We start from the raw sequence: 24,380 nt of genomic DNA, 5'->3' as shown, positions 1-24,380 counted from the left end.
TTATGCAGAATACGTTGGACCACAAATATATATTTTTTTACATTATTGAACGTACACTCTATCCTCCATCCTTGATAAGTTTACTCAATACCCTTTTGTTACAATGTAATGCAGAGAGCTATGGAATGCTATACAGTTGTACATTCAATTCACGTAAGTTAGTGTGCGTGTGAGTCTTCATCAGTCACAGCTATGATTGTTTTGGGATAATCAGGTCAATTCGATATTGATCATATTCTAGACATTAGGCAGGGGATAATAGATGGATGGATATTCATCATCATCATCAGATATTTTTGGGATAATCAGGTCAATTTGATATAGTTTTGATTCCAGACATTAAGCAGGGGATAGAGCAATACATTGATGGATATTCATCCTCATCAGATATTTTTGGAATAATCAGGTCAATTCACTATTGATCAGATTCTAGATCAGGGGATGTAACAATCGATGGATCGATGTTCATCATCATTAGGTCAATTCGATATTGATCAGATTCTAGACAATAGGCAGGGGATAGAGTAATAGATGGATGGATATTTGTCACCATCAGATCTTTCTGGGACAATCAGGTCAATTCGATAATAGATCAGCTTCGAGACAATAGACAGGGGACGCAGCAATAGATGGATGGATATTCATCATCATCAATCTGTTTTCAGTCCACCGCAGGAAAAAGAGGTCCCTCAAGCCTCAACTCACACCGGGAGTATTAGCATACTCGCCACACTTGCCAAGTTCCAGTTGGCAAGAGAGTTTGCACAGGAACTCAGAATTTGTTCAGGGTGACAATGACAGTACTCTCCCACTCTTCTCGAAAGATCCCGTGGGATGTTGGACATTAACCAGCGACCAGTGCTGGCAGACGACTCCTCCGGCCTTAACGTCCTTCTGAAGGACTTCACAATCATCGACGCCTCTTCCTGCCTGCGAAATACCAGGGGACGTCAGTTTCTGTCTGGGTGTAGATTCGAACCCAGACTAGATAGCTCACAAGTGAGTGCGCATATCTCCAGGCTATCCTAGATGAGGAAAAATAAATTGCAATGAATCAAACAAATGATCTTCATATTATTTCAGAGGAAGGAAAAGGACAATATGTAGCAACGCAATAAAATAGGCCACCCTTGTATCAGTAGGGTGCCCCAAAGGAGATGTATGAAACGACTGTACACCGATAAATATTCAACCAAGAGAATCATAAATAATCCATTCACACGTCTATATAATGTATATGACGGCCTTTGTGCACTACGGATTAATTTTGGTCTTATAACGATCTTACACATGTGTAACCGCTCTGGGCCATCCACTTTGCAGGCTGCAAGGCTCCAGTGGAACTGCTAACCGAATCTCCAATGGGAGGAAAATCAAATGTAAATTTGAAAAACCAGATGGCCCTTTGGGGATTTCCGCTGTAAGGAAACCAGTACACACAGGCAAATAAATTGTTTATACAAAGGCAGATATCCGGAGATATCGGCAGCAGACTCTGGATCGGAACACACACACACACACACACACACACACACACACACACACACACACACACACACACACACACACACACACACACACACACACACACACACACACACACACACACACACACAATGATCACAGAGTGTTCAGGACAGAACCGTGCTGGAAGACGAGACAGATAGTAAAAGAGAGATGGGGAATGAAAGACGGAGAGCGAAAAGGGCATCAACATGTCTTAAAGATCACAGTGAGGCCGCGTGAAAAGATCTGCCCCCTCCTTTGTCTCCCAGAACAATGTCGAGACAAAAAGGTCAAAAAGTCATTGTTCTCTCAAACATAAAAGTCACTTTTCACTGACATTAAATTACAATGATAATAATATACTTCGAGAAAATATTTCTTACATTTTTGCCTCAAACAACAATTGTCTGTCTCTGTAAGTCAGGGTATCATTGGTCTTCAAGCTCGATCTATATTCTTATTGAGCATTTTAATTAGTTAATTTTATAACTTCTGGAAACTTTTGTTGCCTTTATAGGGCTGGCAGGATGGTTAGCTGAGAGTCTTAGACCTTCGAGGTATGTACACCTCCGTTTGAACTGTCCAGCCGGGGTTCGAATCTCGACCCAGCGAGAAACTAACTACCAGCTTGGTGTTTGGAATGCAAGGTGAGGCATCGATGTGTGTGCCAGCCCCATCATGGACTTTGAACCAGACGACCCGTCTGCCAGCACCGGTCCTTGCTGGACCTTAACGATCCCACGGTGTCTGTCGTTGAGTCGTCGACTTATCACCGGCACCCTGGACAAATTCCTGCCACATTCAGTCGACCGTCAAGTCAAGCCTGGCGAGCCGGTTTGTCAAAGACTTATTGGTGTTTCCTGGCTAACCAGAAACGTTTCCCGGCCAACCCTGAGATGTCGGAATAATTAGGGGCATTAAAGTAGTAGTAGTTGTTGTCGTAATAGTAGTAGACGCGGTAGTGGTAGTCGTATGCCTGTTGTTGGCTTAATGGTTAGGGTGGTGGGCTTGGGATCTGAGGATCCTGAATTCAAATCCCACTCGGCTGTTGAATTAGCACCAGGTGGGGTTGACTCTGCCTGTCATCCTTCTGAGGTTGGCAAAATGAGTGCTCGCTCGCTGGTATCCTGTGTCGGAGTGGCGACCCGTCCAGGATTGTGTCCAATATCCAAGGAGACTGCTTTGGCAGCACCAACGCTCTGCATCGAGTATGGTCTCAATGAATGAATGGATGGATGGATGGATGGTAGCAGTCGAAGTAGTAGTCATGGTAGTAGTAGTTTCTCACTGATAACAAAAGCCATAAAAGACGACGCTTATTTCCATCATATATATATATATATATATATATATATATATATATATATATATATATATATATATATATATATATATATATATATATGGATCCATCAAACCTAAATACCGGATAATATTCACAGCAAAAAATAGCTGAGAGTTCTTTTTGAAGTGGTCTTTTTCACTCTCCATGTTGTGCTTAATGTGTTGTCGGTCTGCCAAATGAGGCGGCTGCCGTTGATTCCACTTGCTGTTGTGACGTGAACGGGGATGCTAAGCAATAGAGATGAGTCAAAGTGCCAGTTGTACACAGATGGAGGATGTCAGCCATTCCGATTACAATGACACACACCATTTAGCATGTTACCTGGAGATGTAGTTTTAATTATGCCCGGGAACCTGCGGCACTTTGGCAGCGCCGTGATGCGTCCTCGATGTGTGTGTGTCATCCTGTCTGCTCCAAGCACAGGTTTGCTTGATTCCAACGTGTCTATTTTCCATTTTGTTTGCAATCCCCAGGAGGTCAGATGGATATGACTCAATCTGCAAACTGTGCCATGATCATGATGTCATGCTTACCAGTGACACATATTCCAGGCACCCACAAAGACGTCGTTGGCAAAAAGTTAGCAAAGCTTGGAACGATGGTGAGGATTTTGGACGTTCATCCAACGTCGGTAACGTGGGGGTGAAAGTGGCGTGTTTTTAGCCAATGTTGGGCCAATGGCAGGATGTTGACGTGAGAGCAATGTTGGGACGAATGGACAAAATTACGGTGACCCAGCGTTCAATTTCAACATCGGTGGGTTTGTTGGGATGTCTCAACACCATTTCACCATTGTCTATATCAACTCGAAAATAGAAATGTTAAATATGAAACGCCTATAAACATGTTTTAAATGAGCAGATTGCCCTGTTTTTATTTTGGTTATTGTGTGAGCACATATATGGAGTGTTCAAAAATCTATTGGAACGAGACAATCGCAGTTGTCCAGGAAACGCCAAGGTTATAAATGTATTTACATATACTGGCTGGGTATGCCTACACATTGCAAGCAACAATGAACGATGCTTCCCCATTGTTTCAGGTCGCACACCTGCATTTGTTTTTTAATTATATTCATTTTCATTTTCTTTTCATTATTTATATTTCCATTTGCGGACACCTAACAACGGTTCTGTGTTTTTTTTTTTCCTGGTGTATCGGCTTCGATGTCCGTCGGCACGCGAAATGACCTTGCTTCCACATTATCTCAGGTCGCTCACCTGCATTTTTTTCATTGTTTCCATTTATTCATTTTCATTTATATATATATATATATATATATATATATATATATTTTCATTTATCGATGCTTTCCAAGAGCTCTGTGATGGGATGTCCATCGGCCCACAAAATTTCAGCTTTCTACGTCACCCGGAAGGTACCGAACATTAATATCACTCAGTGAGTTCGTCAATGAGTCAGTGGTTATAATGAGTTCTATATGTTGGATACACTGCATATATATATATATATATATATATATATATATATATATATATATATATATATATATATATATATATCTGATTATAACCACTGACTCATTGACTGATTGATCTGACCACATTTTTAGTAAAATTTGTGCAGAAATACAGGAAATTCGAATGGGTTCACAAACTTTTTCTTACCACCCATTCTATGTCAAAGTGATGGATCATATAATTGAAGAAGATTCAACAAAAAGGGGAAACGTCAAAATAAAATTGCACATTTTCAGCGAGTGAACCACTGCCCGAGGCACTGCACGACGACGAAGGGCCAAACTTTGTTCAAGTCGATTGATATATTCAGTGATAGTGTGAATACTTTTGCCATGTGTGGCTGTGGCTTGGAAATGAACAACCAAGCAGCTTGTGTAGCGCTTGCCAAGTGGCTTAAGCACTCAAGTAAGCACTCCAATGAAATGATTGACAAAGAACGGCTGGCTTGGCAAGCGATTAGCGATCGCCGATTGGTCATATGAACACCATGCACCTGGTGATGCCCAGAATGTCAAACAATGTCCGAATCGGACAAATGAGCACCTTTTGTTTTTGGCAGTCAGAACTGCTGCTGAAGTCAATAAAGAAGTTTGAATTTTGAAATTCTGCTGAGCTTAAGAGATTCTAGTGCGGAAATGAATTAAAGCCACGAACGCTGGCATCTTCCGGGCATTTATAAGCATTGCAACGTATCCAGCGATTCATAGGCATTCGATGATATGACTGAGGAAAGTGAAAAAAATCATAATCTTTAATAAATCGCTGCGGCCTGTTCCAATCAGGGCATGGTTGAGCAGGCCACAAACAATGGCGAATTAAGACCACACCGAGGGACAGCAAGGTGACCAAGGATAACACGTTGATGAAGGATATAATTAATTAAGGCCGTTAATTATCTTCAGAAGGGGTGTTTAAATTAACCCAAACACCAAATTTTCATTCTTGCACTTCTTTGGAGTTCCCTTTGTGTACATTCAAAGTTTGGGGCCGCTAAGTTTCATGGTTTTGGTTGGAGTTATGAATGAGACGGACGGACTGACTGACTGACTGACGGACGGGCACACACTGCCATTTATATACACACATATGTATACATTAACTCATGAGAAATTCTGAGAAGGCAATGGCCAACCACCCAGTATATGAAGAAACTGCTTTGGCAGCACCGATGCTCCATAACAGAGTATGGAACATCAGAATCATAAATGGGAAGTTAAATAAGTTGGCTTTCTTGGGCTATTGTGAGTATCTCGTTCTGTGAACTTTATGAACGCCCCACGTAGCCCATGATTGTGGGATCCCAGATTGAAAATCCCATGCAAGTGGTGACCTATTTTAATGTCCTTCACTGACATAAAACACACGCTACACACAGGCTCCTTAAAGAGCCGAAGATAAATGTATAAAAAAGCAGAGCACGAAAAATATTCACTACTTCTATTTCTTTAACGGCTTCAATTATTATCACCTTCTAATGGGGATAAGCAAAAGCTTGGTGTTGGCTTCACGGTTAAGGTGGCTGGCTTGGGACCTCAGGGTCCTGAGTTCGAGACACTGCTGGTCGTTGAAGTAACACCAGGTGGGGTTGACTCAGCCTGTCATCCTTCCAAGGTTGGTGAAATGAGTACCAGTGTGCAGGGGTAATAACCATTCGGGGTAACCTGCGTCAGTGGTGACCCATCCAGGACTATATACCCAGCCAATGAAACTGCCTTGGCAGCCCTATGTGCCTTTATGGTGTGAAAGGAATGATATTATTACTATAATACAATGGGGGTAAGCAGGGAACAGTTTTGGCACAGGGTTTTCACGAGCCAACTGATGAGGCCAAACATTAGTTTGCCTGAAGCTGGTTAGGATGGGAATTTGTAATTTGTTCAGGGTGTCGGTGATAACGTGACTACTCTTCATGAAGGACACGATGGGATATTAAAAGTCCATCAACTGATTCCAGCACATGGGACAGCCAGCTGAACACCCATCCGAATGACGGCACACTTTGTGGTGTGATGTCCTGCCTGCGGAGTACCAATCCTACAGTTTATCGTCAGATCGGGAATCGAACACAGAATAGAGATGCCAAAGGCAATTGCACTACATCTGCACCATTCTTTTGGACTACCAAAAGCGATGTCACTCCACTGACATAATTGTGATGACGTTGCAAACTGTTAGAGTGAGACGAGAACACTGTACAGTGTGTGTTGCGACGGCCTTGGAAGCTGAAGTTTGGCTCTTTTGCCATAACAAGCAAAGCAATCTGGTAACGTTGATCTCTGCAGATAACTTACTCAGCAAACTGATGAAGTTTTGTTTTATATTTGTTGAAGTCACAAAAAGCAAACTATGTATTTCGAGATGATGTCTATTATGCCTACGATGATTGTAATAGCCATTGAGGAGCTCAGATATGGTTGTATTGCACCTCCTTCCTACATGAAGGGCCGCATGAAAGACTGGTGCTGAAGTATAAGCAATATTGTATTGGAGGGACTAATAAAGGACTTGGGAATTTAATTTGAACATTATATGAATCCAGATTCAGCAGTAAACTAGAACTGCACTCGGTGGGGCGCATACCTCCGCCAGGCCGAAAAGTTTACATTTTGTATCCCACTGATAGGCCGAATCTGAAATTGGACCTGAACCAAAATCCAATCTGCTTGTTCTTGTCACCTAGCCAACTCATCCACAACTTTTTGAGATATCATGCTGTATATCTTTTTTTTTAGCCCTATTTCTCAATGGTGATGAATCACTGAAAAAACATTATTTTATCCGCATCCCGATCTTCACAAAACAATCCAGTCAAGTTGTCCTTGTCAGAAACCCAACCTGTCCACCAAGTTTCGTTGGAATCTGTCCATAACTTTTTGAGATATCGGGTTCACAGACAAACAATCAAACGAACAAGCAGACGGGGGTGAAAACATATCCTCTGTCCACCTTTGGCGGGGGAGGTAATAATAACCTTGAGGACCTTATCCTAATGCTGATGAGTTCTGTTCTCTAACTACGGAGTTCCAGAGTGATGTATTTATTCTTCCTCACCTACATCTTCTTTTTTCTTCGTCTTCTTCTTCAACGGCCACAATTATTCCCACGTTCTTGTGAGCTTGGCTGATGGAAGTTTTTGGCTCAAGCCTTTCGCGAATCGGCTGACTCGGCCCGACTCTCGACTAAATACTGGGGGCAGGAATTTGTTCATGATGCCAGCGATAGCTCACACACTTTTCTCAAAAGACACTGTGGGATATTTAATGTCTACAGCTAATGCCAGTAGAGAGGACATCCAAGGGATGGCACACACCTTGATAAATCACTCTGCCTGTGAAACACCGGGGTGACCCTTTATAGCTGGCTCAACATTTGAACCAAGCTGGACAGCTTGGAGGTGAGAGTGCGTACGCCTCTTGGACACCCTGCCAGCACTACCTGTGCCTAATGCTGCAACTGTTGTTACTCAGAGCCAACACCCACTCGGCACGCAAAATTTCAGCTTTCTACATCACCCAGAAGGCACTGATCTTTAACATAGCTCAGTCGGTCAGTGGTTAGAAAGATATATATTGTTACGGATTCGCGCCCGCCGGCGTGCGAACGGCCACGTAACTCGAATCGCGGCACGTCGCCCACCGGACGGACAATCCAGTCGTGACCCTCTCGGACTAACGCCGGGAACCAGTCACGGGTGGACCTTTCGGTCTCACCGCGATCGAGCCAATCAGCCCCCGCGTGGGATAGGGTTGCTCGCCAAATTCGACCTACCCAAGTACCCACACGGAGGGTAGACCGGGCGATCGCACCTCGCCGCAGGTCGACTTCGGACACGGGCCACTTAAGCGACCCGTTCCGTACTATCGGGATAACCGAGCGGTGTTATCGTCGGCCTCGACGGTTCGATTAATTATCGGGCGTATTCAGCCCACTACGTGAAGTAAGATGGGGATTCAATGGAGGAAAAGACGAAGCGAAGCGGGAGAACAGTTCAATAATAAAGCACATTTATTCGCGATGAACGGAAAGCGCACATATACAATTCCACCAAAAGCACATAGAAAAGGAAAAGAAACACAATGCAATTCCACCAAAAGCACATAGAAAAGAAGAGAAACACAATGCAATTCCACCAAAAGCACATAGAAGGAAAAAGAAACACAATGCAGAGCTAATACCGACTACGCGAGCACACGGCAACACTTATACAATTTTACTTCACAGACGGCGCCGACAACACACACACTCAAAGCAAAGGAAAAGAACACCCTCAAAGATGAGGCGGGCCTGAGGCCGAGACCGGGTCGGGCCTACCCGTCTGGTGATGAGACGCGGAGCGGCGATGGTGCCTCAACTCCGCGGGCCTCGCGGGCAGTGTCTGGTCGGGGGTGGGAAAGGGGCCCCCTTGGTCGCACTATCTCAGCGCGGGGGGGGGGGAAACAGGAGGGGGTTGCTGATGCTCGGGGTATAGAGGATTTCTACTCTGCCTCGAGTCCCGCGACGAGCGTCTCCACCTCGGCCAGGTCGCGCCGTCGGCCTCCCTGGTGTGCAGCTCCCTGCACGACGCGAGCACCCCCTCGTCTGCCCTCGCCGCCTCTCCACAGCTCCGTCTTCTTTGCTCCGACTCCAACGCACACGACGACGACCAACTCCTTCTTGCTTCTTCTTCTTCTTCCCAACTCCACCGCCCGCGAAGTCTTAACTCTCTATCATTTGACTGACGAACGCGGTCGCTTATATAAGCCCCGTGGCTTCGCTCTCTCATCTTTGACCCCCTCCCTTCGACCTTTCACCTCGCTCCCCATTGGCCCGAGAAAAAGTGGGCGTGAATGCTTTTTGATCCATAAATTTGCATATAGCGATCGCCCTCCAACGCCCTGGAGGCGGGGCCAAATCGCCCCTCGCTCACCGATTGGACGGAACAAAAGTGGGCGTGTGTCGTTTTTGATCCGTTTTTGAAGTGGAAAATCCGTGGTTTTGTACACGCTGTTCGGCGCGCGCCCTGCACGAGTCCAACACCGGTACCCACAAGCGGCGCAAGAACGGTGGCGATGCGACGGTTGCGAGGTGTGATGTGAAGCGGCGCCGCGGTGGGTGGTTGATGTTGTGGTTGGTGGTGGTAACAATGGCGGTTGGTCCAAAATAAAGATAGTAAAAGAAAAACGGCTATCCTGAAGAGTCGCAGCACGCATAAATGACATGTATTCCCACTAGACAACGGGTTTGGGCCTAACTACACATGTACTTACCGAGATATCTCACCTAAGGGACCTGAATGGTGGTTTGCGAATTTGGTAACCACAACAATATATATATATATATATATATATATATATATATATATATATATATATTATATATATGATTCCCCCCCCCCCTTCTCTCTCTTCCTTTTACAGGGAGTTGCAAGGAAGAAACATCAATGCAGGATGAGGTCATAATGGCTCACCAAATCTACGCAATCCTGCCAATATATAAGTACCCCCTGTCACCACTACTTCTAGATATCTATCTATCTAACTCAATTTTCATGTATCTACTGTATCTGGTGTTACTACCTTTCCTGGAAAACTATTCCATGCATTTACGAGTGTCCGAGTGTAAGACCCCTGTCCCACTACCATCCTAACTCTTCTCTTTTTTACTCTGGAACTGTGGCCCCTGTTCTTGTCACTGTCCATTGTGCTGAAACACCTGTTGGGAGAGATACCATGATCATTTGTATTAGTTGAAATTCAGCTGAGAGACCCTTCATTATCTTAAACATCTCAATCAAATCCCCTTGCAATCACCTCCCTTAATGTAAAACGTCTTGGCCCATTCAGCTGCTCTTTAGCTTGGTGTAGCTGGGCCTGAAATCCATCCAGTGTATCTACACTGTACCTTCTCCACGGCAGCATGTCCTTCCTCAGATGTGGCATTCGTTCATTTATTTTCATAATTCCTTTACTTGTGTCTAACTGTGGCCCAACTGCTCCATCACCTCGTTCTTCCAGGAACCTAGACTTTGTATTAAAACGAAAAAGGAAAGTTATTTACAGATAAGGTAACGCTTGAAACTTATTTACCGCCAGTCTTTCCACTCGACCAATATAACACGTTCATATCTACACCATCAATATAACAGCATCCAAAAACATGTCATGGAACACAGATGGTGATTATGTATCAGTCATGATGGAATGACACAGCTAAGTAGCCACAACTTACAGCAAAGTGTGTGTGTGTATTTATGTGTGTGTGTTTGTGTGTGTGTGTGTGTGTGTGTGTGTGTGTGTGTGTGTGTGTGTGTGTGTCACAAATATTAAAGCAGAAAAGGTGACGATGTAGGGGAATTTTAAGGTGCAATGGCACAATACGTATAATATCTATGTAAGAAGTGCATCGCAACCTCATGCACAAAGTGTACGCACACAGTGCAATAACAGGCACACAAACACCATCTTCTCCACTCTTCCCAGCGACTTACACCAATCTAATTTTGTTACCTCCAGGTATTTCTTTTCCAGTCCAGATAAAATTGATAGACTATCCCTGCTTCCACTATTCTTCCTGGAAAACTATTCATAAGTTATGTTATGAAAGTGGCTCATTTTATAACGATTTAATAAACGTTCAAATGTTTCCCACGGCGTGTTAAGCCCATTCTGGTTTGGGAATGAGGTTTGGGATAGCAGAGAAGGAACGATTGAAGAATGCTTTTGAAATACAGGTGTCTGAAAATTAAATGTGTGATCGTGTACGTCATACTATTTCTTATTGCCGAGGTATGTTTTTGCTTCGACCTTTTTGCTGGGAGTCGATGGGTATTAGGTCGTCAATTGTTTTACTCCGCAATGCAGACTATGAACCAATCATCATCTTACCAATAATTTATTCGAATGAGTGAAATCACTTTTTTTTTTTGAATTGTATCTTTTGAAAATGACTTTTTTCTGTAAATTCATGGAACAATATTTTAAAGTCTTTCACGTCCTCCAAGGTCTCCAGAGTTTGTGTCCAAGACCTCTGGCAGGTCCTCAGTGGAGAAATTCTTTATCGCCATCACATACCTTTTATATCAGAGAGGTTTTCTGTGCAACATGACTCAGATCAAATCCCTCAACAAATCATAGGAAGACTCGTTGCTACCTTTGCAATATCTGAGTGCAATGATCTCTATTTTCAAAAAGCAGCTCTCAATTTTCATTTCAATCAATTCCTTTTATTAAAATCCAATGTGTGAGATATTACCTTTGAAATAAAGAGAAAGGATGGGGGGGGGGGGTGGGATAAGGGGACAATGGAAATTTCTGCGAAAAGGGAGAGAAAATGAGAAGGGGCGGAATAAAGCAGTTGGGGGAGTCAAAAGTTCAGATACACGTAAAATGTAGATGGCTCTAAATATAACGCTTTCATGCAGGAGATGTTCTATTGATTATTGAATGTTCTCAACAAGCGCCGTAATCGATTTTTTGTGTAGTTGTAGGCATGAATGTTATGCTATCGTATGTATAAAATAATGGTTATTCCCTTTAACGGAGAGTACATAAGTTCAGACTGTATACGAAACCAAGGTGACAGCGAGAGCGACTACTTCCAGGACAGATTCCAGATCAGATTGAGCATCGCCAACATGAACAAGTGTGGAATATTTCGATGCTCCAGGAGCATGTGTGTGAATTTGTCCAACTATGGCCGGCTTGGAAACATCAGCTTCCTCTTCTGCTCATTATGCTCAGGTTATTTGGGCTTAGTGTATCTCATTTTGAGATGCTTGGGAAGGCATGTGCAGCAAGTGTGGTGGTGGTTCGAATCGGGGGGAGTGGGGTATGTGGTATCGGTATCTATGGTGATATGTGCAAATGTTTTTGAGGCGAACCCTCGAGAAACCTGTTTGGGGTGGGGTTGCGGGGGAGGACGCAGTGGAGCTGGGTAGTGAAGAGAATAACAACAGTGGTTATGAAAACACATAAGTTATACCTGTATTGTTAACGGGAAAAAAGTTAGTGGTGCTGTAATTGAGAAAAGAGGGAAATATTGAAGTTCTTCAATGATGATTTGTGAGATTGCTTTGATGATTTAAGCACAGGCAAGGTATTTACAGGAGAGTGTCTGGAGATGTTGTCATGCATCCTAAGAACCAGTGCAGGTAGATTTGAGACAGACAAAACGAGGTAGTCCATCAACATACCTAACGGCAGTGTGCTGTGGGTTTTGGATCCATTTAGATTTCGTAAGTATATTGATCGCTTCTGTCCTCTGTTTGTGTGTTTGTGTGTGTGTGTGTTTGTTTGTGTGTGTGTGTTTGTTTGTAGGCACGATAACTCGAGAACGGGAGAAGCTACCAATGTCAAATTACACCACGTGATTCAGGAGGGTGATGGCTAGCGCTGATTAGATTTTCGTCAAAGGTCAAGGTCACAGTGAGGTCAAACATCCAAAAAAAAGTTATAACTCGAGAACGGAAGAAGCTACCAATGTCAAATTACACCAAGTGATTCAGGACGGTGATGGCTGGTGCTGATTAGATTTTGGTCAAAATCGGTCAAAGGTCAAGGTTACAGTGAGGTCAAACATTAGATTTTTGATGGTTTGATACAGAATCATCGTAGAAACTTCTGATTTGCTTCGCTACCTTCTCTAGAGACAGCTTTTATTAGACAAGTTCAGAGGTCAAGTTGACAATTTCGTAAGTACCAGTCTATGACTGCTTGTTTTTGTGTTGGACAGTGTGAACCATACGAACACAGCATACTCAAGAATATGAACGCACAATAAACTTCAACAATTGTGTAGAGCACACAACCATTCCACCTTTCACAAAGCACTTTGAGGTTCCTGAGACAGAACTTGGCCTGGCTCAGGATGTCATAGACGTGAACCGTCCAGCATAGGTCCAGCTTAAGTGTGACCCCGACAAAGTTGATCCTGGAAAAGTGCATTGAGATACTGCTTGTATTGAGTTGTTGTTTCGTATGCATCTTGTGGCTGCTGGTTCCATTATTTCTGGAAGCACAGCTGTGCCACCCCTGTTACCAGTAAGATGGTACTCGTTTTGCCAACCTTGGAAGGATGATAGCCTGAGTCAACCCACCTGGTGTTCATTCAACTGCCCAACAGGGGCTCAAACTCAAGACACCAATATCTTAAGCAAGCCACCTTAACCGTTAAGCCAACACCAGGCTTCTTGTAGAGAATGAAGGTAGGTTATTGCATTGAGTGTCTGGCTGGTTTGACTGGAAGTCCAGTTCTCAAGATTGTTTACGCAGTCCTGGAGGTTTTTGCCAGCAATGGACTCACAAGTGGAAGATGTCGAATATGCAAGGTCACCTGGATACTGGCAGCTCGATGCTGAGAGTGGACAAGGCAATGATATACAGGACAATATTCTTGAAAAACACAGTATCAGGATGGGGCTGGGGTTGAAACCCTGTGGTAGGGCCTGCGTTGTGCCGTGGCTGGACAAAAAGTCTTTCCAACCTTGATTGCCACCTGTCTGTAGGATAGGAAGTTTGGTAGCAATTTTATGATGTTATCCAGTAAGCAAAGTCAGGTTTGTCTTTATGTATCATGCCAGACAGTGTTGAAGGATTTTTTAATATTAAAAAAAACATTTTGGGAGTGCATTTTTGAAGTCTGACACGTGGTTAGTCAATCTGAATAGCTCGTGATTGGTTGATCGCCTGATCATGAAACCAGCTTGGGTGTTTGCAATCATCCTGTGGTGTTCGAAGTCTTTTCTTTTTGGATGTGAAATGCACCCACTAATTCTAGAAGTTCATCAGTATTACATATGAGCCATATTGTGAGACATCCTGAAAGCTGCCTGACACAGTTGACTCCTGTTGCGGGGTGAATTTTGCCTTTCAGGATTGGAATGTTTTCATGCTGTCATTGGTGTACCTTAATTGCTGAATTATATCAAGTGCTGTTTCTTCACATACTCTTTACAACCTGGCACTCCTCCGCACCAAGCGTGTACTTCAGAATGGAAGTGACAAGGTAATTATCTCACGTATGTGAAGCAAAAAGCGGGGTTAAGCAATTGGTTCACTTCTGTCGGTTTATGACAGAGGAACAATTTAACTTCTATTGTATGTTATATTTTGAACATGAATTGGGACTTCAATCGGAAAGCGAACCTGTTAGACAAGGTCATTTTTCCAAAAATCTTAATCCCGAAGGCAGATGGTGTTAATTTATGGCAAACAAGCTATTTAGGGGTATTGAGGGGTGCTGAACTCAAATCTGATGTATACTCAGCTCAAAAATGGCCGATAATGCCTTAAAATTGCGAAATCAAAGATGGCCACCAACGACGGGCTGAAATGTATTTATGTTCATATCTTTTTGACTAAACAAGGTAGAAACTTGGATGAAATGTTCCTTTGGAAGTTTTTCCTATTTGGGGAATCTGATGCCATGTTCAGTTTTGATATAAAATGTGAAGAAACTGATTGAAAGTCATATTTTTTGCAAAAATTGTCTTTTTTGAAGATGAATAATTCGTCCACCAGATAAGATCCACAAGCGCCATCCCTCTCCCTCCCCACCAGGAACACAGACCGCCCATTTTTTAAAGCCCAGAGGCACTACGTATAATTTAAATGTTAGCAGGAAACATATTAGGGATGCAATACCCATTTTGGCTGAGCAAAGTAAGGTACCCCCAAATAACACTGACGCACTTCGACGTAAACCAACATTTGACAAGCAATTTGTTTATTTATAACACGAGAACAATGACAAGAATTTTGGATTTAATCGTGCATGAATTGCAGGAGTTTATCATATTTGCTGTCAGAGCGTTATATGCAGTCCTCCATTGTATATACAGGTAGATGTGCACACATGAACTTATTCCCGGTCGTCATGACTGTTCCGGCAGTTGTCGCCAAGTTTCCTGCAGTTGCACGCCTCGATGCATTTCATGCAAATTTTCCTGCAGCTACAGCGTTGGCTGAGGCACCCCTTCGTACAACCACATGAGGTGATCTCCCTGCATGCTTTCGGGATAGGTGGCAGAGAGAGAGTAGCCGTGGCACTAACTGACCGTCCAGGTGCATCCATCCCTTTTCGGTCACTGGAGGAAGAGCAGGATATGGTGAGTGTGCTTGGTTCCAGACACTTGCTTGATAGTGTGAACGCATGATGTGAAACTTTGCTGCATCTGAGATTGGTGGCAGAGTCTCTTGTGCACGACCGATACAAAACAACTTGAGTCGTGCTTTGTTGCATGTATAGACCTCGGGCACGCCATATATCTTACAGATGAATTTCTCTGTAGATATAGCTATGTTTTCGGTGAGAGGGCACTTGCCTAGGCCAATCAGATCAGTATGATGTTGCTGGAACACCTGCCAGGCAGTTTTCTTTCCATGGCAACTGAACTGAGACACACTATCACAGCCGGTTACGGCATAGAAGGCAAGTAGTGTGTCCACTTGGCCAGCAGATAGCAACATGTGAATTTCATGTACTGGGAAATACTTTGGAGCCTTCGACGTCCCAGCTTTCATGTAGAGACGTGTACATTTCATTCTGTCATAGTGTGCTAGAAGTAGAAGAAGCACGTCTGCATCACGTACTGACACAACTATCGTTTCCATATCAGCATGGATGCAGTGCAAAATCAGCTGGGTATCAGCTTCTTCGTGGTCAGCTCTCAGAGAGGAGACTTCGAGATCTGGATCAGATGACTTGACAGTGGTCGCTTTGGCGAACCCCCTTGCGAATAAAAACCACTGGTCCATCTCTCAGGCTGTGTTCAATCAGATGGTTTGAAAGTAGTAAAGCGAGATCTGCTTTATTTTCCTTGAATGCCATAAAGCTAGAGCAGTCTGATGGGAGAGGAACTGATGGCTCGTTGTCTATTTCACGATGTACCGGTCAGTGGCGCTGCTTGCGTTTGGTCCTGGTACCTGCTTTGATTGATTCGCCTTGATACCTGTCGAAGACTACGTCGATCCTCCGGTATTTTGCTCCCATCTTCAACACATTGTTAGCAAATGTGTTGGCATAGTCACCAAACGTTCCAATGTCAGGCGGCTTTCCAAGTGCCATCATGAGTGCTTGGCCATCAATGAGCAGGCAGCTGGGTTCATCTAGTGTAACATTTGCAGGAGTTTGGACTTGTTGCATCAGTATGTTTGCTAACACAGACTTGTTGGTGGAATGTAGACTACCGCTAGTTGTGGCCAAAGATAGTGGGACGGTCATGAGGATGTTTTCGAGGTTTACCTCGCGCCCTGCTCTATAAGCTGTTATGAGCCTTTTTAGAATGTTCCTGTCCACTTTGATAGTGTTTTGCTTGCCCTTGGAAAGTTGCACGACTTTGTACAAAGAGGCATATGTCTTGGCATATGTCAATCTGCTTGTAGATCTTATCTGGTCGACGAATTATTCATCTTGAATCAGTTTCTTCACATTATATATCAAAACTGAATATGGCATTGGATTCCCCATAAATGAAAAACTTCCAAAGGAACATTTCATTCAAGTGTATACCTTGTTTAGTCAAAAAGATATGAACATAAATACATTTCAGCCCGTCGATGGTGGCCATCTTGGATTTCTCAATTTTAAGGCATTATCGGCCATTTTTGAGCTTGGTATACATCAGGTTGGAGTTCAGCACCCCTCAATACCCCTAAATAGCTTGTATGCCATAAATTAACACCATTTGCCTTCAGCACTTTAAATATCCACATTTTCTCAAAATTTGCCGAGTCTATGTCGTTTAGCAGTACTTTGGACCTGAGGTTGTTCCAATCGTACATGCACAGAGAGGAGTGAGATAACTTTTTTTTACTTTGTCTGAAAACATATTGGAGAATCATTCCAAACAGGAAACTTACTGTTTCTAAGGACGTCAAAAAGGACGCAAGCAACAGGCACAAATTCAGGATTGGAATGTTTTCGTACAATAAACGGAGTGGCGTTTGTGGTAATGTGTTAAATAAGGTGGTGTACAAGACACTGCAGGAATGGCGGTAAACTTTCGGAATTTTGTTTTTTCTCCAACCTTTACAATATTTATTCTTATTTCAATTGAATTATACACTTGAACACTGTAATGATGAGGTTGGAATGCTGTGTACAGATTTTGGGGATTTTAACTCGAAGTACATTGAGTGCAATGCCACTTCTACCAGCTGGATGCCATAATGTGGTGTCCGCGTCGCACTAGGGATGCTCTCACACATCCAATAAGCCTGGTGTTGGATTAGTGGTTAGGGTGGCTGGCTTGGGATCATAGGGTCCTGAGTTTGAGCCCTGTTGGATGCTGAATTAACACAAGGTGGGGTTGACTCAGCTTGTCATCCTCCTGAGGTCGGTGAAATGAGTACCAGTGTACTGGTGGAGGAGCACAGCATCATTGGCACAGCTGTGCTCCAAGAAATGGTCAGAGTGACGAACTGTCCAAGATTGTGCCAAATAGCCAAGGAAAAACTGCTTTGGCAGTTCCAATGCTCCTAATGGCCACAGTAGCAGCTGTCGTGATCATTACTGAAGTTCACTCATTTTTGGGCCATATACATATTATCCATCCAAGAAGGAGGGTGAATTGAGAAAAGTAGTTTTGAGAAAAGGAAGACAATGGGGGAGAAAATGGAGGGTACGAGAGTTGGGGAAGTGATGAGAGAAATGAAAGAGGTCGGGAAGAAAGAGCAATAAGGGTAGGGAAGAAAAGAGGTGCATGTGAAATGTATACTGAACAAAAATATAAACGCACCAAGCGATTGTTACTATTTTACCTCGAACTCATTAATACTAAATCTTCACAACAATTTGGTTATAGAATCCATGACAATTGAGCATTAAATTTCAAAGAGTTCCTTGAGAATTCTGGCGACAGTCTTTGCGCTACAACAGCCGACACAACCGAGGTGTCACTGTCAGAGTTCACACAGTCAGTAGCAGGTGTTGGCCTCCCTCAAGCTTGGCCTCCCTCAAGTGGTTACGCACCGTCTGGGCTGAAATGCGCCTGGTATGCAGCCCGACAGTCTCATCGGCAGTCCTCGTGGCCGGTCGGAGTCGATCCCGGAGATGTTGCAGCCTCATGTGATGATCCTGACCGGCGGTGGTCACACGTGGTCGCCGGGCATGCGGGCGGTTCACGGTGCTTCCAGTCTCTCTGAGGCGCGTTCTCAGGCGGCTAATGGTGGAGTGGTGGACATTGAAGTGTGCTGCAACGGCCCGTACTGACGTCCCAGCATTCAGCATGCCAATAGCGCGCTCCCTCAAGATTTGTGACATCTGTGGCATGTTGACATTTGGCACCAGTCCACATTTTGGGGAGGCCTTTTATAGGGCAAGCTATAGGGAGTGTTTGTGTCCTGGTCGCGCTCACTGACCATCACTCTGTCAAGCCCCATGGTGCTCATGGGAAGGATTACTCAACGTGTGAGTTCACACACTCAGAGTGGTCAATTTCAATGGGAACATCTGTCTTGAGCAAAACAAAGGAACCATTGCTCAAACATATCATCGGTTTGACCATTTTCCCATAATGGCAATCTTGACTTAGATATTTCGGTTGGTGCGTTTATATTTTTGTTCAGTATATGAGGTTTGTGAGATCGAGTGGGGAGGTCTCAAATTTCTACCATTTTTGCTGATGTAAAACGTCCACCATTTCAGCATTATGAAGGACCAATACTGTACATACAAAATGACACAGCTCAATCCGATTGTATCCATCTGGCCTTGCCAACCTAGTCTGTAAGTGACTGGATTATTCGAGCACTTGCATAAAGGTTATCGGACGGCATTTAAAGAATCTCGAGGAAAGTGTTTGATTCATTTACTTTGCTAAATCACCGAGCTGGCAGAAGGGCCTAGATGTCAGGTCACGTCAGGTATGGGAACATGTGCCGGAGCAGCGCGTTGCTGCGTCCACTTTCCGCCAGTACTCCAGGGGCCTCCATCTGGCCTTCCCCCAGGCAGATGCTTGGCCCATCCCCATCTCTTAGATGTACTGTATGCATGCTAGCTTCTGAGCTGTCTCACCTGGGTTTACATCTCGGAGCGGATATAAACTGTCCCCCTCGTGCGTCGGCATCGCATGCAGGGTGGACACAAGTGTGTTCTCTGTCCATGTAAACTCTAGAGGATGGACGCTAAACTGGGTATCTTGTCTGCTGGCATTAATTTGTGGCCGTTGAAGATCCCACTGTGTCCTTTGTGAAAGGGCAGGTGCAGTGGCGGATTAACGCATGGGCATGCAGGACCCATGACCAAGGGCCCCGAGCTCAACGTGGGCCCCGGGCAGAGGCGGCGTGAGGGCCATGAAACCCATGCAAATGCATGGGGCCCCAGACAACATGGGACCCCGACACGAGCGATCTTGGTTCACAATTTTTTGAGACACCGCTCCCTACCCTGAGGGTGGGGTCTCACTTTGCCGACAAAACATAACTTGTGAGCGGTGATTAATAAAGTGCAAACGAGATGCTCCAACTCAAGGAAAGAAATCACTGTGATGTAATGAATCTATTAAAATGTGTTTCCCCTGATGTTTAACGAGACAGGAAGGATTATGACAAAAATTAAGGGATGAGGATAGTGTTAGTAGAGAAAGCAAGTGGAATTATAACTACATCTGATGTATACAAATGCAACAATAATCACAATAAAATATGTACGATTCCTCATGTTAATACAAAGCGATATTGTTTAACAAATCCACACCACAATTTATTTTACTTTCACAAAACAACCTCTCATTAGTAAATGGACTAACCCATGCACAGGGCGGAACGTTGCAATTTCTAAAAATCAGAGCTGTGTCAAAGCACCTGTCCCGAGGATGGAATGAAATGACCTCAGTGATGCTGAAAAGCAAAAATAGGTCAACAATAGGGGATAAGGGTTGAAAAATCACCCAAATCAACTTTCTTCATCACACAAGCGGCAGAACCAGCCAAGGGTCCTCGGTGTCGCACATCTGCTGGGGTGTGTTCCATTACCAATCAGCTTGTAGAGGACCTGCCAAGTCGCTGAAGCACCCAAGCAAGCATTCCAACGAAACAGTTGATCATGAATGGCTGGCTATATAAGTGATAGCAAGCTGATTGGCAATGGAACACACCCCGTGGATCAGCTTTTTGAGTGATTTTGTGTTTACAAGTGGCGTTGTCGGGTTATATTAAGGATGTTGCTGTAATGTACTTGATAGACAGGGATGAAGGCTTTGAAGAGGGAACAACAGGTTTCAACCGGACATGGGCACAACACAACACAGCATCGGAACACGGGCAGGTCACGTGACTCTCCTTAACCACGCCTCGGTGCACCCCTGTGTGCTTGCATTACCATAAAGTACTGATACATATCGTCTCCCCCCCTTTTTTTATTCTTCTTACAAATCAAGATCGTCAGGAGGCTTACAGACACGAGCTGATTATCTAAGGGCTAGTGGAGGGCTGTCCTTGCTTGTAACTGCTGTGGGTTTCTCAATAAGGGGTACAGGGTCGGGAAGGAGTTCAGGTACATTGATGGGTGAAAATCTTTAATGAGGAAATAACCTCAGGTTCAAACGCAGGTGGTGTTGATACAGGAGTGGGTGACAAAGGCACTTGAGCCGGTTCAATGTTTGGCTCCCCATGACGTAAGCTGAGTTGGTCAACATGTTTACATATGGATCTACCATTACACAACTTCACGAGAAACATCATTTCACCAATGTTATCGATAATGAAGCCGGATAACCACATGGTTCCACATCCAGAGTTCAACACATACACAGGATCATTGATCTGGAAGTTGCGGGAAACAGATGTTTGGTCGTGATTACGTTTCTGTTGATACTTGTTATTCTCGACCTCGACCGTTATGTCCGGTGTACTAATGATAACCGTGTTGTTAATTCACGACCCATCAGAAGCTTGGCAGGTGAGCGACCGGTGGTTTGATGTGGTCTGGTGCGGTGGTTGAGCAACACACGAGCAAGACGAAATTTAATGGAGCCTTCCTTGATGTAGCTTAGACCATTCTTGATAATCTGAACAGCACATTCAGCTTGACCATTACTGGCAGGTTTGTAGGGGGCAGATGTGTAGTGCTTAATGCCATTCATTTTACAAAAGTGCTGAAACGACGAACTCATAAATGACGATTCATTATCTGATACAATAGAGTTTGGAATACCACGGTGTGCGAACATTGTATGTAGAGCTTCAATTGTTCCAGCAGAGGATGAGGATGTTACCATGAAAGCTTCAATCCATTTGGAGTGGGCATCAACAACAATAAGGGAAAGCTTCCCTTGAAATGGACCAGCATGGTCGATGTGTAGTCTGGACCATGGCTTTGATGGCCATAACCACATGGCCAATGGAGACTGTGGCGGTGTTTTGGCGTGGGCTTGACAAGTGTAACAATGGCGTGCACTGGACTCAATGTCGCTGTCCAAACCAGGCCACCAAACATGGGCTCGGGCAATTACCTTCATGGTGACTATGTCTGGAGGAGCATTGTGGAGTTCACTGATAATTTTCCCGCGGAGTTTTGGTGGAATTATTAATTGACTACCCCAAAGCAGGCAGTCTGCATCAATAGAAAGGCCATCCTTTTGGAAGAGGTACGGTTTCGCCCCTTCCCGTAGTTATGCCCAATCACCTGACATAACACAGCATTTAATTTGTGACAATCACAGGTATTGGTAGCACAAGCAATCCGCTTAGCAGTTATGGGTGCCTCATCGTGAATGACGTTAGCCATGAGATGAATAATATCGCCAGGTCGTGGAGGTTCTGGGATGGTTGCAGGAAACGGCAAGCGACTGAGTGCGTCAGCACAGTACATTTCCTTACCTGGGCGGTAAACCAATGAATAGTCATAACCGGCAAGGGTCAATGCCCAATGTTGTACACGACCTGATGATGTGGGCAGAATGGCTCTGGTTTCTCCCAGGAGACATAACAAGGGTTTGTGATTAGTCTCAATCGTAATGTGTCTTTCAAAGACATATTGGTGCATCTTTTAAGTGCCCCAGACACACACTAACCCCTCTCGTTCTACTTGAGCATAGCGACGTTCAGTGTCTGATAGGGTTTGTGATGCATACGGAACAGGCTGGAGATTACTGGTTCCATTTGTTTGCAACAACGCACACCCAATGCCATATGAAAATCTATCACAACTGAGAAAAGTTCCTTGGATGGGTCGTAATGGACAAGTAATGGCGAGGAGGACAGCATGGTTTTAGCGGCCTTGAACGCTCTTGTTTGGGCAACTTCCCATTACCAGACAACGCCTTTCCTGAGGATAAGATGCAGAGGCTCGACGGTTGTGCTTAGTTGAGGCAGGAAATTCCCAAAGTACGTCAATATACCCAGGAATGCACGAAGTTCTGAAATGTTTTGTGGCATTGGTACATTCACAATTGCTTTAACTTTGCTCGGAGAAGGCAAAATGCCTTGACAGGAGATTTGATGACCCAGGTATTCAACTTCTTGTGCCATAAAGGTACACTTCTCACACCTTAGGTGTAACTCAGCTTGTGACAGCCGATTTAGGATTTCATTTAGGTTCTCAAAGTGTTCATGTTGTGACTTGCCAGTCACTAGTATGTCGTCCTGAAATACAACTGTCTTTGGTACAGTTTTCAATAATGTCTCCATCTTCCGTTGGATGATTGGTGCAGCAGAGCGTTTGCCAAATGGGCATCTGTTGCACAAGTGGAGTCCTCGATGAGTGTTCATGCATGTATAGGGCTTGGAATCATCATCCAGTTCCATTTGAGCATCGGCCTTGGTCTAGTCGAGCTTAGTGAATGTCTTTCCACCCATGAGAGTGGTGAACAGATCCTTTGCTTTGGGTAAAGGGCAGCCATCCAGCTTTGAATAGTGGTTGATCGTCGTTTTGTAGTCTCCACAAATGTGCACTGTTCCATCTGCTTTGAGCATTGGAATGATAGGTGCTGCCCAGTCGGAGTACTCAATTGGTGAGATGATGTCCTCACTCTGCAGGCGATCAAGCTCACATTCGATCATTGATCGCATTATGTAGGGCACAGATCTAGCCTTATGGTACAATGGCTGAGAATTTGCAGAAACATGAATCCTCACTTTGGGCCCTGCAAAGGTGCCAACACCATCGCTGAACAGGCCAGGGGTACTTGTTGAGCACGGTATCGTATCCAGCATCAGAGTTGGAGACTCTGTTCACATCACTCCAATTAAGTCTGATTATTCATAACCAATCTCGGCCTCAGAGTATCCTTCTCTCTCCTAAGAATCTCCTTCTCCACGCACTGTCAGTAGTGGTAGGATATGAGTGCTGTTTCCATATCCTATAGTCACGTTAGCTGAGCCAACAATAGGAACCACCTCCTTGGTGTATGTTCTCAAGTCGGGTAACAATCTCAAGTGCAGGAGCCTTTCTCGGAGGGTAGATGGAGGTGAACTTGCTCTCGCTCATAATTGATCTGGAAGTGCCGGTATCAACTTCCATCTGATGTGGATTTTTTAAACCCACTTTGTTGTGATCGTTGTCCTCCTGAAGGATTCTAACTGGTCGATTGTGGAATCCTATTTGGCTTCAGACAGAGTTTAACGTTTGTCCGATTTGATTATAAAACCCTACAAAAAAAACCCTATCGACACTGATAAAACTGATGTCCACACAAGTCCTTCCTTGTGAAACAATTTATTTTCTAATTATACACCATACACTTCTCACCTTTGTACAATGAACTTAATAATCCCCATTTGATTGCAATATTATTTGGTTCTATTTCATTTATTCTTATTTTAGTTAACAGTTAGACCAACCCGATGCAATTCACTTCTACATTGCATCAGAGAGTTTTATTCTAACTTGGTACTTGGTCAGTTCCAAGGAGTACGAGCCACTGAGAAACTATACTTCCTCACGTGCTCGTACTGAGAAAATGTGTCTTTCAAAACATTTTATACTTCCATGAGAGAGAGAGGTTGGGGGATATTCACCTAGACTGTAGACGTGTCCTTTAGACGAAAAGCCACTTCGTACATTTCTAAGCAAAGGTTCATTTATCAGCTCGGTCACTCTGCTCCAGAACAACACATTTCTTATCATTTAGG

At 44.1% G+C, this 24,380-nt stretch overlaps 1 protein-coding gene across 1 annotated transcript in view; it reads left to right on the top strand.

Moving 5' to 3' along the window:
• The window catches only part of LOC147032105 (homeobox protein Meis1-like), a 474,189-nt gene that overhangs the window by 48,983 nt on the left and 400,826 nt on the right, over positions 1–24,380 (top strand). The window contains exon 2 of the mRNA XM_085869419.1: positions 14,182–14,313. Within this exon, the coding sequence (XP_085725545.1) occupies positions 14,182–14,313 (132 nt within the window). The remainder of the gene's footprint in view (positions 1–14,181; positions 14,314–24,380) is intronic.

This window comes from Eptatretus burgeri, chromosome 2 (genome assembly GCF_056783735.1).
Source record: "Eptatretus burgeri isolate ZD-2024b chromosome 2, Ebu_testis_v1, whole genome shotgun sequence".
NCBI lineage: Eukaryota > Metazoa > Chordata > Myxini > Myxiniformes > Myxinidae > Eptatretus > Eptatretus burgeri.
The sequence above is the reverse complement of the archived record's forward strand: the minus strand, read 5'-3'. Positions and strand labels throughout refer to the sequence as shown.